Source organism: Solanum lycopersicum, chromosome 3, assembly GCF_036512215.1.
Source record: "Solanum lycopersicum chromosome 3, SLM_r2.1".
NCBI classification, from domain to species: domain Eukaryota; kingdom Viridiplantae; phylum Streptophyta; class Magnoliopsida; order Solanales; family Solanaceae; genus Solanum; species Solanum lycopersicum.
Genome location: NC_090802.1, coordinates 1,703,450 through 1,718,823, shown reverse-complemented (window position 1 = coordinate 1,718,823; position 15,374 = coordinate 1,703,450). Strand labels below are relative to the sequence as shown.

The following is a 15,374-nucleotide window of genomic DNA, read 5'->3' as shown; positions in this document are numbered from 1 at the left end:
AGAAATATTTTTATAAACTTTTTTTCGATATATAGGGTTTGACGTTCTTTTAGTTTATTTTATTTGTCTTTTTTGGATTTAACAACATCATATTTCTTTTATTAAGGGGTTGTTCCCTATGTTTTTTTATCTTTTCTGTTTTGGTACATTCAAGTGATCGGCTACTTGAAGAAAAAACTCTAATGTATGTAATAGTAAATAAATATTTATTTGTTGTACAGGTAATACATGTGAAATTTTTAAAATTACATGTATAAGTTTTACATTTTAATGAGATTTATTTATAAATAATATCATTTGTTTATGTGCATATAATAATATAAGAAATATGCCTATTACATATTCTTTTGGTCAAACTTATTATATCAAATTTATTTATTATAATGTTACTTTTTCATTATGATTAGTAGACTATAACAGTTGAGCAGAATTTATCATGTAATACATTCAAAGGGCACATATTATAAACATTTCTTGTAAACCAAATTTATAAATATTTATATAGATAATGAATATAATGTATATTTAGCCTAGTTTGGCTTGGTGGGAAAAAACAATAAGATAGGTCGATGTTAGCAAAACAATTCAACATCTTTTATGTCTTATATTGAGTTAAATTAAATTAATATTTTGAAATTAAAAATTATAGAAAAAATATTTATTATATTATATTTTTTCATATTAAGATGTAGCTTAAAGTTTTGATCTTATAGCAGCAATCATTGACATAGTCAATTTCTCAACTCAATAATGATTGTGCAATTATCAAACATATCATACAAGCATCATAAATATATTCAAACACTCAACACAATAAATAAATAAATAAATAAATAAATATATATATATATATATATATATATATATCTTAATTCTTATAGCATCATCATAAATTATATTCAAATTAATTGGTCAACTCAAAGATCTATCATTATGCCATTAACAAGCATATATAAAAAATATTCAAACATTCAACTCAAGCAATAATTATATTAAGTACGTACCTACATAAAGTAAATTATATAAAGATAGTTGAAATTCCTATATGACTGCAATCTTAACTAAATATCTAGAATTTAAATCTCTCAAAATAGAAAATCATATTAAAAATATTGCGCTCCTAAAATGGATGTTATTATACACGAATCTAAATTTAATTATATATATATATATATATATATATATATATATATATATATATATTGACTGAAAAATAATTAAAAGATCTATATTAAGTCAAATTAAAGATGCTATATATAGTGCCAAATTATCATCAAATAAATCTAATCAAAGTTTTAATAAAAGTCCATTCAAAATTCAACAAGTCATATTTGATCATACCACTTGTACCCCTTGAATTTGTGTTCCTAATATATAGATGGACCAGGTCGACATATAGGCTGATTGAAAATAATTTTAATTTTTTAAAAAACAAAAAAATAGGATCCATTATTTTATATTTTTTAAAGCACAGTCGACTGATTGATAATATATATAAATATTGTATTTACTAACCACTTTATATCACATTTAAATTATATGATATGTGAGTTTCTAAGGTTAACTGTCTATATTTATTTATAAAAGCACATTTTAATCATCAATAGTTCTTTTTTTAAACATAAATAATGGTGATATTTCACGTAGAAAAGAAATTAACTGATAACTGAGATATGATTTGATAAATAGTTAGGTTCATACGAAAAATTTGCTCGTGTACTTGATAGTTCATGAAACTCAAACAATTAGGATATTTGAGGTGTTTCTTGATCATTAACTCTAAAATAAAATAGAACTTAATATATCATTCAATTTGAACATATCAACTCCGCTCTGAATGGATAGACTTACTCGAAACATGTACATCTGTTTGTTGTAGGGCAACTTAATCAAGCATTATTTTTCAAAAATGATCTTTAATGGTAATAACTTAATTATTTGTAAATGTTTCTAAAGTCTATATACATTAAATTCAATGACAATTAATTAATATCGTTAAACATTTTCTTTAAATATATATATTTATTACAGATAAAAACTGATTTTATCATAGTCAAGACGCGCACTCATTGAACTCAGCACTATTGCTATCAAAATAACTGAATAAATAACAGATGAAAACTTGAAATAAAGTCCTCTAGCCCTTTAAATCTTTACTTATTACATCCCAAAACAATAACATATGATTCTTCACAAATACATCCCTTTTTGTAAAATTAACACACATTCATTAATATTTTAAAAGAGCCCGAATGATAAAACGTTGTAACAAATAACTTTCTTTATTTCATTTTTTTTCATGAATGAGTACTCGTACATATCCGTCTATTTGACCTGATAGTATAAAAGTCTCTTTATATTGTCCGCGTATACGTAAGTTAAATTCTAATTTTACATAACCAATGATGCATAAAGAAGTTGGTTCCAAGTGTCTGGTAGACCAGGAAGACACCAATGACTACAATCATTACCAGGGTGTTGTCCACTATATGCTGATGGATGAGCATCTTTTCTTAATTGTGACAATAATGTAATATCAAGAAGATAAACTTGTGTCTTAATACTACTTAATACTTTGTTAACAACAATAGTAGATGATGGTAATCCTCCTGGATATGTTGATCCTGATAGTGGCAATTGCTCTGAATTGCAATTCTTTGTTGATGAACCCCATTCTTTGCCCCTAATTAATAAAAAAAATGTAACATTATAATTAGTCGATGTGACTCATAAGTTTTGAAAGTATCAAATTTACGGTGTGTTTAGGATGACGAAAGTTATATTTTATGTTTTCTGATATTTAATTGATAAGTGAAAAATATCATATATAAGAGGATATGTATTAGAGATCAATAATAATATTAGTGAATTGGAGATTGGTTTAATGAATCTTTTTGAGTAGTATTAGTATTAGGGATTAATACTGATGTCTAACGGTGTGTTAGGTATGATGGAAAATATATTTCACGAAAAATGTCTTTTTGTGAAAAACCAGTAATTTTTTATATTTATTTTCTAGTGTAACTAAATACAAAATGTAGGGAAGTGGGGGGACAAAAAGGAAGGAGATAAATGTAAATATAAAATATTATTTATGAAACTTGTTTTCTTATTTCCACTATTAATGTTATTTTTCTTTTACTTTTAAAGAGTCAAACATAAAAAATTAAAAAATATTTTTAAAATATTCCTTCGTACCAAACTTAACCAAGTGTTGGTCTATACAAATAATATAAATAAAGAAAATGACTTCTATCATCCATCGTTCACTCACAAAGTAATAGATCATTCATTTGATTTAAAATGTTTTTCATTGAAAATAATTTTTGTCTTATTAAACATTAAAAAATATTTTTTCTAGATTTTTTCTTCTCATACCGAACACACCATTAATGCATATAAAATATTCTTTCTAGATTTTTTCTTTTCAACCAAATATATATCTATATAAAGCCATGTGATATTAGTTTAAGATTTGAAGAAATTGATCAAATATAATCAAAAAATAAATAAACAAACTTACATATAATGAGTGGGAGAAATGCCTTGGAAGAAGACTTTTGTTTTAGAAGAATCAACATTTTGATCAACCCATCTAGCCCAAGTTGTTAGGCCTTTGTAAAATGCTATCAAACGGTCCATATCTTTTGATACTTTTGTGCCTTCTTGCATATAGTCCCATCTACAACCAAAAAAATTTGTAAAAGATATGAATTTCTACATCTGAAATGATCGTTAAGGTTATTCATTCGATTTTCTCAATGGCTTTATTATCGATAGATCAAGATATGTTGCCAGCCTATGTGTTAGTGGTGGATATGTCAAAGATGTTACGATATGGTTATAATTATAGAAGATAAAACTAAATAAACAGAAAGTATGTTATGTGTAAATATTTATGTTTTTAGATGAAACGATTATACACATCAATATAATATCAAGAGTAGGTAAAGGTCCTAGATAGAGATGAAACCAGGATTTGAAATTTATGAATTCTGAACTTGCCACTGAACTCATAGATTTAAACAAAAACTACAAAATTTATTCGAACCCCTCTTTAATATTGTAGCTATGTTCATGTCTGAATTCGAGTCTTTTTTCACCTATTATCAATTACTTCTTAATGTATTTGATTCATAAAAAAGAATCAGATTTGTACGTACTAGACACATGATAAAAGAATTAGACTCGCACATTGATGACTCATTTCTTTGTGTATATCTTTTGAATTATTTGAAGTGATATGAAAAGTGAAAGGTAAATATAATATATATTAAGTAATTACCCTTGAGATTTTCCCTTGTGAGTCCACCAATGCCAAGAATTGAAAATCAACATATCCATTCCTTTCCAAGCATCACCTTGTTGTATAGAATCCAATTTCAATACTCTTCCAATTTTTTCTCTAACTATATCTACCAAATATGGGGTTCTATAAAGGAATAAAGTTACTCCATAATCCTGTGAAAATCACTAAGAGAATTAGCAAAAGAAAAATATGGGAGCAAATAGTAGTAACGAAATCAGAGTTTTCAGTAAAAAAAATATATATGTAAAGAACCTAAAAGATTCAATAGAATATATACAACATAATTTTCGACAAAGAAGTTATAGACGAATTTCTCAACATTCTCCTAACTCCGTCCAGGTGCAAGAGAGTAAACATTAATCATTGTTCACGGACTAATTAAACTAAGATTTGAAATTTATAAATTCTGAAAAGCCATCGAATTCATAGTGTGTCTTTATTACTAGTTCGCAATCAAATGTTTATATGTATAAAAAATTTCAAATACAAATATAAAACCTAACCTATCAAAATATTTAATGAAGTTTATGAATGGCTAATGATTTCTTATGATGATTGATTACAATTTGATTAGACAAATTGATCCTCCAAAGATCTAGTGAATATTATTAATAAAATCCCTTTATTATATAACTAAAATAACATCTATAATAAGATAAAAAACAAATTCTAGACCACACATTTAACAGAATACCCTTTTAAGTTTCAATATATAAGTACAAGTTGACAACAATAAATATCAGAAACTAATTTTACACAATCAAGTCAGTTACTTTTAATGTTAGAAAGTAATTAAATGTGCCATGAAATAAAAATTGGACCTACCACTAGTAGTTTGTTACTATAAAAATTCACATCACCTAACACTCACTCAAAAGAAAATAATTTCTATTATAAAAAAATTTAACTCATTCCATCATAATTCATAATGGTTCGAAGGCTAAAAAACCTATGAATATTTTTTCATTTCATTTTATATGTCGAAGATTTATATATGATACGATGATCGAACTATTTCATTTTTTATCTGAATTTAAATGTATAAATTTTTTGAAGTCTTTAAATATAATATTTATATATTAAAAACTATATAAAGTGACCATTAATGATTATGGTGGAATGTATAAGATTTTTCATTAAAAAAAATAGGTTAAAAGCATTAGATTTATGTGAGACAAATTTAAATTATTCGAAACTTCAAAATAAGATGGCAAAGATTAAGCGAATATTTTTTTAAAAAAAGTAATATAAATTGTCATAATGAGACTATATAACAATGGTGTTAAGGAGAAATATTATTGCTCAAATATAACCAAAAATAACAAAATAATATATTTCTTAGCAAATTGAAAACATCAATTTTAAAATAAAGTTAAAATTGTTGTTCACGCCTCTGACAAATCACGGGTTTTTACTCAATAAAAAACAAACATAAAAACAATAAAAATTCTTGTCTCCCATGAACATTCTGAAAAACCTAAAAATGACAACTTCTAGAAAAATAAAAAAGCAAAAGAAAAATCACACATACAACAAAAGAATATTTTTTTTTCTATATTCAATACTTTTTATTAAAAAGCTCGATTAATGTTAATTTGCATGAATAAATTTGTAATAAATGCTTAAGCCTTAAAATAAGGTAACAAAGAAGTATTTAACATTCCATAATAAATAGAGTTGAAGGATCAAAATATACCATGTTTTAACTATTAAAATTTTTATTTTCCTATTAAATAAATAAGATATATTTTAATAAATAATTAATAATAATTCAAGTAGAAAACTCGCGAACCTGAAAAGTCACCGCAGAAATTGATTCTTTTCTGGTAAAAGAAGTGGTGGCATTTGGCATTGATGAATGTAACATACAAGCTAAAGATTCCCACATATTTAAACTCAATGAATCGCCAACAAACATTATTTTTTTTCCATTCCATCTTTTCAAAAAATCAATTCCATCAAATCTGCAAAAAAAAAAAAAAAAAAGCTATAGAATAAATAAATAAATAAAAGTGAAGAAAACAAAACTTATAGGGACACAAATATCAATCAAAATCTTGAAAAGGGCAAAAAAACAAGGTAATGGACCCCTAGTCTCATATGTCCATAAATATAATAAAAAAAAAAAAAAGGACACGAAGAGCATAAATATTTTTTTTTAACTTCTAATTTTAACGGATTAAATATCTTTTAAAAAGACATATATAACAACTTGAAAAATAAAATAACTTACTATATAACATGTTAAAATATTGCGATACTAAATATTCATCCCTTCTAAATGTAAATGTTACACTTGGTATTTTAAGTATTGTAAAGCTAAACTCATTTTGAACTCCTTTTTACCACAACATAAGAATCAAACTTTTACGTCAAAAGAGATTCAACAAGTTATATATCAAACTTTAATTTTAATTTTACATAGCTCCGCCTTAACATACACTAATAGAAGTGGAGTCAAAATTTTCGATAAGGGATTCAAAATTTAAAGAAATAGACATACAAAATAGCCGAAGGTTTCGACATCTACTATACATACCTTAAAGTTTATTTAAATCATATAAAAATAATATAATTTTTCGACGAAGAGATGAACCCCGTAAACATACTGTGCCTCCGCTACTGCAAACATATACTCTAATATCATACTAATATTATAGTCGTACAATGTGAACGTGAGGTCTGAAGGAGATAGAGAGTACAACAAGCTTTTATCTCTAATTCAAGGAGGTAGAGAACTTGTTCCAAGACTCCGAATGCCTATCAAAGAATTTACATTGATAATACAATAACAACAATAATAATAACAACATATCAGTATTATAGTCTTGTAAGGTAAAGTCCGTGGAAGATAGATTCTATAGAACTTTAACCCTTATCTCACGATAGAGGTATAAAGGTTGTTTCAAGACCTGCAACTCAAATAACATATATCAAAGAATTTACGCTGACGATATAAAATATATATTTTTTTTGTACCTTGGTAAGTTGCAAGAATTAGGTTTCCAAGCATATTTGAGATACTCTTTATCAGGTCTTCCATATTTTTGACAATCAAATTCTGGATCAATAAATGGACAATTTGAAGATTGGTAAAGAGGAAATGAAGGGTCAATAACCCATTGGCCTTGAAATAAATTGCAATTACTCAATGATTCTATATTATTATTGTGTACTATAAGCTCTGATTTGACAATTTCTAATGAAATAAAAATAATAAATAAGACAAGTGCTTTAAGAAATAAATTTGACATAATTTGCAAAGAAAATGTTTGATTTTGGATTTTTTTTTTTTTTGTAAAGAAGAATGGAGAGAAAGAAGAGAATAGTACTATGGAAAAGAAAGTTGGTGCTTCAAAATTGATTCACTATACGTGTATATATATTAAAAAAAGATTTTGTCTCAGTTAATTTGACAATATTTAATTAGACACACCAAAAAACTTTTAAATTTATGGTATTAAATAATAAATGCTACTAATTAATTATGTTGTTAAAGGTAAATTAGAAAGTTATAAATTTTAATTAAGGAAACTTTATATTATTTTTTAGACAAGTTTAAAAGAAAAGTATGTCACCAAATTAAAATAGTTTGGGAGTAAGTAATTTCTTTTCCCCATTTGTCTATTTGTCATTTTACTTCTTTAATTTTTATAGCAAATTGATGTTAAAAGCAACTTACTATTTTTATTTGAGTTTTATATTCATTTTAACACATACAAAATCTAAAAAAGTCAACTTTCTTTTATTCATTTCGTAAATAGTTAAGAAATTTTAATTCCTCAAAATTTTAAATATGATTTTCATCATACTTATGTTGGTACTTGAAAAATAGTTAAGACGTATATAAACAGATTTCTATCCTATTGTCATTTTAAAGAATAAAATAAAAAAATTAAATTGGATAAATTAATTAGACCATTCGATATCCAAAGTACTTTTACCGCTCAAATGACCTATACCTAATTCATTTTCTTGCTCACAATCCCTAATTACCCATTTTATAGGAGGATATTATTAAGCGCCTAAGAGAAAAATACAATAATTAATAATAGCTTGCATACACCTTCACTATTCGTCTCGAAGGATAATTAGTTCAAGTGTTAAGTGCTAAAGAATCATGTTTATTTCAAACATTGAGTAGTATTATATATTGGGAATCATTTTGGCTCTTAATTATCTTTATAAAAAATTCTTTATTGATAGTATATATTACGCTCGAAATTTTTAACTCTGATTGGTTCAAGAACGAAACTATCATCCATATTATTTGCTACCAAAAAAAGACAAGAAAAAAATAAAATATGAACCTATACTATATGTAGTAAATAAGCTACTCACGTTAGGATCGAAGTAGTACATTCTATTTCTTTCTATTTTATATGATATTTTTTTGTTAATCAATTTGTTAAAGAAAAAATTACCTCTTTTGATATTTGAATATATTTTACTTTAACACTCTTTCTATTTTTAGTGACATATTTTTATAGTCGTATATTATCTTTAAAATATAAAATTCAAAAAAAAACAAATTTAATATGTAGCTCCAGAAAAAGTATCATGAACCAAGTTTATTGAACGTTTGACATAGACAGCCTCATCAATTAATCTCTCAAATTAGCTATTGAATTCAAAAGAATACGATAATATAAATTTGTATTATATCTTATAAAATAATTTACTTTTTCATTATACTCCAATATAAATTCACCTAAAATTTTTCTTTAAAGTTCTATAAACCTTGCCATAGAGAAATTTATAGTTACTGTGGCTAGAGTCAAAGTACCATTAGCATCATTTACCCATGTTCCATGTTCATTGTTTCCACCATACATTAAAAAATAATGTATAGTGGGTTGCTTTAATTAATTTTTTATAATTCAATGACACTTCAATTATTTGTATTCTTATTCTTTTCTTATTGAACATAAAAGGGGGGTTTCTCATTTTATTTGGATTTATACTCTCTAAATATATAAAAAAAATAATTGGAAAAGCAATAACTAAATTAAACATTTGTAAGTTCAAAAAACTTAATAATTTTTTTTATTTAAAATCAGAGCTTAGCTATAAAATTTAACTTGAATTAAAAAATTTAAAAAGTGTGTCATATCTATTTTCTGTCTTCGCAAATTTCGGATGAAATACTTGTTTTCTCCTTTATAAAGTATAATCATAGCGTCACAAGTTCTTGTTATTAAAAAAGTATTTGAAATTATAGATAAACACCTATCAAATTTCAACACATTATTCTTTGCTAATGATCGCAAGAGGGCCAAGACATAATTATTGTGTACTTTGAATTCGTTTGATCCTAGAAATTATTCATTTATTTTGGAATATTTTTTATTTTATTTAAAATCAGAATTTAGCAATAAATTTTCAAATTCAATTTGAGGTTGAATTTAAATTTTTAAAAATGTGTCAAATGTGTACAATCAAACATAATTCTAATATCATAAATTATAAATCTGGTGAAAAATATATAAAATTTATTAATAAACGCATACTAAATTTCAACACGATAATTATTAAGTACAAAGGAATTATCACTTTACAATCTTTTCTAATCAAGTTCCCGGTGATTACGGTACCTATTACAATCTAGATATTTTCTTTACGAAAAAAAAATTATTTTTAATATTTTTGATTAAAAAAAGTTTAATTTTATCTTTATATTATTTGAAAAAAATTCTTCAATTATAATATCCCTCATCATTATAATATCCCTCATCAAACTTTTGGGATATTATAATGGGACGGATCTGTTATTAATTTGAGGTTATTATAACATATACAGGCGGTAAACTTAGTCTGTAGAAATATAACTCATTCAGTTATTTGAGTTTGATCGGTCCATACATCAACAAGTTTAGGTCGATATATACCTCAAATTAACGGCCGTAAGATATTTTATCAAAATAATTTTTAAAAGAATACTCTTTTTACTTGATATGTAATATATAGTTATAATATTTTTAAAAAATTATTAAGTACGTAAATAAATTATATTTATAACAAATAACAAAGAAATTAAAATATACTAAAAACTGAAAAAGATTACGTCATAACTGATTATGACCTAATTATAGTCCATTTCAATCAAAATAACTTATGGATAAACCATAACTTGCTTATTTATTATCTCGGTTCGTTTTAATCTGCGTGTATTCCACTCAAACACTTATACGACATCACTAATAAAAATTTATGAACTTTAAATCTTAAATTCACGTTTCCTCGGAGGCAATGCCAAGAAAGACACTTGTGTTTTCCTTTTCAAAGTGATAGTGTGATTTGTGCTAATGCGTGTAGTGTTTGTGTTGTAACTTTTGTCACACTGTTTTGTCTCCCTTAGACAACTTGTAAAGGAGGGACCAAATAAATAAGAATATTAATTATAATATTTATTATTTAAAGAGGAATCCTTTCACTAGTATCAATATACGCTTATATGTAAAATATGTTTGTCAATCATTAAAGATTATAGTGATTTGGCGGAATTATAAAAGAATATCAAAATATAAAGAAGTAAAACCTATAGAAGTCAAAGGGAATTGATATATATTGTATATATACATAAAAGAAATATGTATTTAATTATACAGTGTAGTTTTTTGATAAATGGCACCCCTGAAGTATATGTGGCTGCATTGTTGATAGTCGATAAATTCGATATTTATTAATTTTGTTTGAATTCAGTATACTTTTGATGTGAAAGATAATTTTATGTGAGTCTTTTGAAAGATAATCTCCTAGCTTTTAGCTTTTACCCTCCTTTTTCTTATGATTCTTCACACATCTTTATCCTATTTAGTATTTTGATTCAAAATCCATCGAGATAAATAAATATTGAATCTGAATTCATAACTTTAATTCTTTAAGACTACAAATATTAAATTTGAATTTAGTACTTAAGCTTTTTTAAGACTGTGAATATTAAATTTGAATTCGCAACTTAAACGCTTTAAGTTTATGATGAGTTGAATACTAAACAAATCTTAGAGATTGAAATTTGAACTCAATAGAGTTTAAATTTTAAATTATGCTTTTGTGGTAAGTAGTATTTGATCTTTAATCATGGATCTTAAATTCAAATTTGATTCAATAAGGCACATTTTATCCCAAACAAAAAATACCACTAACTGTGTACCTTTACATGATTGATATTTAGAGAGAACAAATATAATATTAGAAAAAAAAGATTGTTGGTTTGAAATAGTTAAGGCATGGTCTTGTATATCAATGATTGTTGGAAAAATAAAATGGGCTTTAGGTGTAAGTGGATTACATCTAGATAGTGGGCTTTATGTGGAGATGAAGGCCCACTTGTTTGGTTGTATTGGGAACTTTTTCCCTTTAAAAAATACAGCAAAAATTAGGCCGTCGATAGGATTTCTTAGCTGTAGTTTCACTAATTATGATCGAGGAAACGATTAAAATAATTTCTTTTTTTTTTTGGGTTAAAATTCAAAGTGATCGTCGAGTTTTCACATGAAGAACTAATAGTCCCTCATATTTGCAATATTGGTGTATTTTTTGTCCTCCTCCAAAATTTTACCTTTTTTTTAGCATTGATTTTATTCATAACCTATGTATGGGATGTTCAATCGTCATTTTATATATTTAGTAGAAATAACAATTCCATATGAAAGAATGTGAGAAGAAAAACAATTTATTTTGTTTAGTAGAAATTGTATTGCAGGCAAAGTGGAGAGGTTTATCACGATAATTTCACGTGCAATTATATAATTTTTTCTTTTCCTGCAAAGTCATATGTTAAGATGTTTTTAGCTGCAGTAATATTTCTAGTGAATAGAATAATGTGTTTTTTTAATCACCTTATCTTAGATATAATTATATATATATATATATATATATATATATATATATATATATATATATATATATATATATATATATAAAGACGATTGGACATTCCTTATATAAAATTTTGGACAAAATTAATGTTAAAAAATAGGCAAAATCTTAGGGGAGGACCAAAAGTGCACCGATATTGAAAACATGAGGGACTTAATACTCCATGTGAAAACTCAATGATCACTTTGAACCTTAACCCAAAAGCGAGGGACTATTTCGAGTCTTTCCTCAATTATCATTCATAGCTCTACTTTTATTTGCTAACACATTTGTATTCATTGTATTTTTCATAAATTTCGAAAAAATACAACTACAAACTGATTTTTATCAAAATGAATACATATTAGTAGGAGAAAGGCGAGGGAGATCAAGAGAGGGAAAGAGAGACGAGTAAAAGCAAAAGAGAGAGGAGAGGGGATGAATACATGTTGTATTCATTATATTTCAAATATAAATACAGTGGAATATAAATTTAGTTTTTCAAATATGAATTGTTATAAAATTTAAATTTCTCACTTACACTTGATTGGATATAATGGATACATATTACACTTGACAGAAAGGACGAATGCACCTTAAATTCATATAATTACATATACAGTTGATATAAAATACAAATATAATATTTTCTAAGAATAATTGATACAAAATATAAAACTCTCACCTATATTTAATTAAATACAATTGATACATACTATATTTTTAACCTATACTTCACAAGTCACAGATATTAGAATTTTTAGTGATTGAAACAAAAGGTTGTTAAATATAGTAAGGAATGTCACAATTTCCAAGACACGTTCCTTTCAGCTTTTAGAAATTGGATAATTTCTTACACTTTTTCACATTTTGCGCAATTTTCGCAAAGAAATAATTCAGTTAATTGACATAACTTATTCAATCCGAAGAGAAATTTTAGTAGTTTAATTGGTTAATTATATGAAGTTTTATCTTATTACAATTTGAGTCACCTAATTTGGTCAAACTTTTTAAAGTTAAATGTATTTTTATTATAAAGGGATAATGTCCCCTCAACCTATGCTTGAAATCTCATAGACTTTTTTTCAAACTAGTGCCACGTAGGTTAAAAAGGGGTAGAAAATTACTTATAAAATAAGTTCAGGGGGGTAATAGGACCTTAGCATAGTATAAGTGTGTCTCTAGAATTTCGGGCATAGATTGAGGAGATACTTATGCATTATCCCTATTATAAAATATAAAATAATATGTATTTTGGAGTATTAAGGTATCTTATTAGGAGTGATAATGAGTTAACACAATAATTAAGTTAAAGATTCAACCAAATTCAAATTTGCTTGGATCAAAACGGTTAGGTAACATACTAATAACGGGTAATGACCCAAAACAATCTAATTTTTACGTAGCTTAATTGTTTTATTTATTCATTTAAACTATTTTAGTATCTAGAAAATTATTGTTTTTCTTTATTATGGCTATATATAACATAAAAATTGAAAAAAAGTATGTTAAAAGTATTTTAACAAGATTTCTCATGACCAATTCAAACTATATCGATCCAATTTTAATGAATTGAAATGAATTGAGCTAATGAATAACGGATCAATAAACTGCCAGCTTAAATAGGTTGGATGGATTAAGCGGGTTAGATTTGAATTTGCCAGAAAAAATAGTTGGTGTTTATATATTTTATATATAATTTTATTAAAACGTTATCAAATATTATTTGTTAGTCCTGTGTTTTAACAAGGCACTTAATTGAATGTTGAGTTGTGATCCAACTAAACATATATATAGTTGTATATATCTTTTTAGTTACGACAAATAAATTGAAATTTTGTATTACTTTTATGAAGTAAAAAAAAAAGAAAAAAGAGAATCTGACTATAAAACAAGTTACACATTCATGTTGATTAAAAGGCACAAAGAGACTGACTTGTTTACACTTCTTTGTGGACTTTGATCAAATAGCACAAACACATTTTACATTTTACGCGATAAAGAGAAAAAATTAATTTAATGTCAGTCCACTCTCTATTTTTTTAAATGACGATATTTGATCAGTTCAAAATTTTAATATGTAATTTTAACTTGATTTGTTTCAGTTATCATAAGATATTCATATTTCCTGAAGAAAGTATATGTTTCTCGATAGATATTTTAATTTGTAAAACTCTGTATGGATCCTCAATCATCAATCTTGCATGATTATAGTAGTTGAGCTCGAGAGGTTATGAATCGATTGGCCTTGTCAATCTGAATAACACTCTGACTTTATCTCAATAGCACCTTTATTTAAATCTTAGAATGAGACTTCATATTTGAAATGCACGATCTGACTCAAAGTTCGTTTAAAACTTGATAGATAAACTTGTGTTTGTTGAAGAAGCTATGAAGTTGATTACTAACTGTACTAATGTGAAAGGCTTGTTGAAATTAATCCGCTATAAAATTAATAGTATATAATATACACCATATAATCATATGATCATGAAAAAGTTATTTTAATTTATATGAAGATATGTGACTGGACATTATTGAATTTTTTTTTTAACATTTGAAACTTGTTAGGTCTTGTCTCTATCATCATAGAAAAATTAAAATTAATGATTTTTATAAGAAGGTATAGAAGTGGACCATAGTAGCTCTCAATCTAAAGGAAATTAATTTCCTATTTCATCCTGCAAAGGTTGTTAATTTCCTATAGATCTATGTGAACATCCAATCCATTTTCTTTGGAATTCCTTTTCAAGTAATAATAATATTAAAAAAAATTATATTGATAGTTGAAAAGGAAAAAAAAACTTTATAATATAGTGTTAAATATATTTAATCGTTTGTGGTTTTGTAGGAAAAAATAAAGCAGACAAAATTTTAATATGTTAAGAGTATTCTTTGACCATTTTTTTATCTAAACCCTTCACCACAATGTGAGGATCTCTTTTGCAAAAACTGAGGGGTCGTTTGAACAAAAATGAATAATGCAGGAATTAGTAATGCATGAATTATTTTTATCAAGTGTTTGGTTTATTGTTTCTTATTTAATTTTGTGTGTGGTTTAAAAGTTTTTTAAAAAGAATTTTCCAATTATACCCTAGAGTTATTATGAGATTTTGTATTTTATGTAATTGAGTCAAAGTAGATAATTAACGGAGAATATTATTTTTTTAATAACATTTTTAACTAGTTAGGAGAATAAAAATGT

At 25.4% G+C, this 15,374-nt stretch overlaps 1 protein-coding gene across 1 annotated transcript; it reads right to left on the bottom strand.

Moving 5' to 3' along the window:
* Positions 1-2,256: 2,256 nt before the first annotated feature.
* On the bottom strand, positions 2,257-7,664 carry LOC101253159 (protein trichome birefringence-like 38). Its single transcript, XM_004234046.5, has 5 exons — positions 7,289-7,664; positions 6,102-6,273; positions 4,286-4,461; positions 3,524-3,682; positions 2,257-2,683 (listed from the first exon to the last, which is right to left on the bottom strand). The coding sequence occupies exons 1-5, from the start codon at positions 7,561-7,563 to the stop codon at positions 2,392-2,394; spliced, it is 1,074 nt and encodes a 357-aa protein (XP_004234094.3). The 5' UTR covers positions 7,564-7,664; the 3' UTR covers positions 2,257-2,391.
* Positions 7,665-15,374: the final 7,710 nt, after the last annotated feature.

Coding starts and splice junctions, on each gene's coding strand:
- LOC101253159 (XM_004234046.5), bottom strand. CDS start 7,563: ATGTCAAATTTATTTCTTAAAGCACTTGTCTTATTTATTATTTTTATT. Junction 3,683..4,285: donor CACAAGGGAAAATCTCAAGG/GTAATTACTTAA, acceptor TTTTGGTTGTAG/ATGGGACTATATGCAAGAAG. Junction 2,684..3,523: donor ATTTCTCCCACTCATTATAT/GTAAGTTTGTTT, acceptor TTTATTAATTAG/GGGCAAAGAATGGGGTTCAT.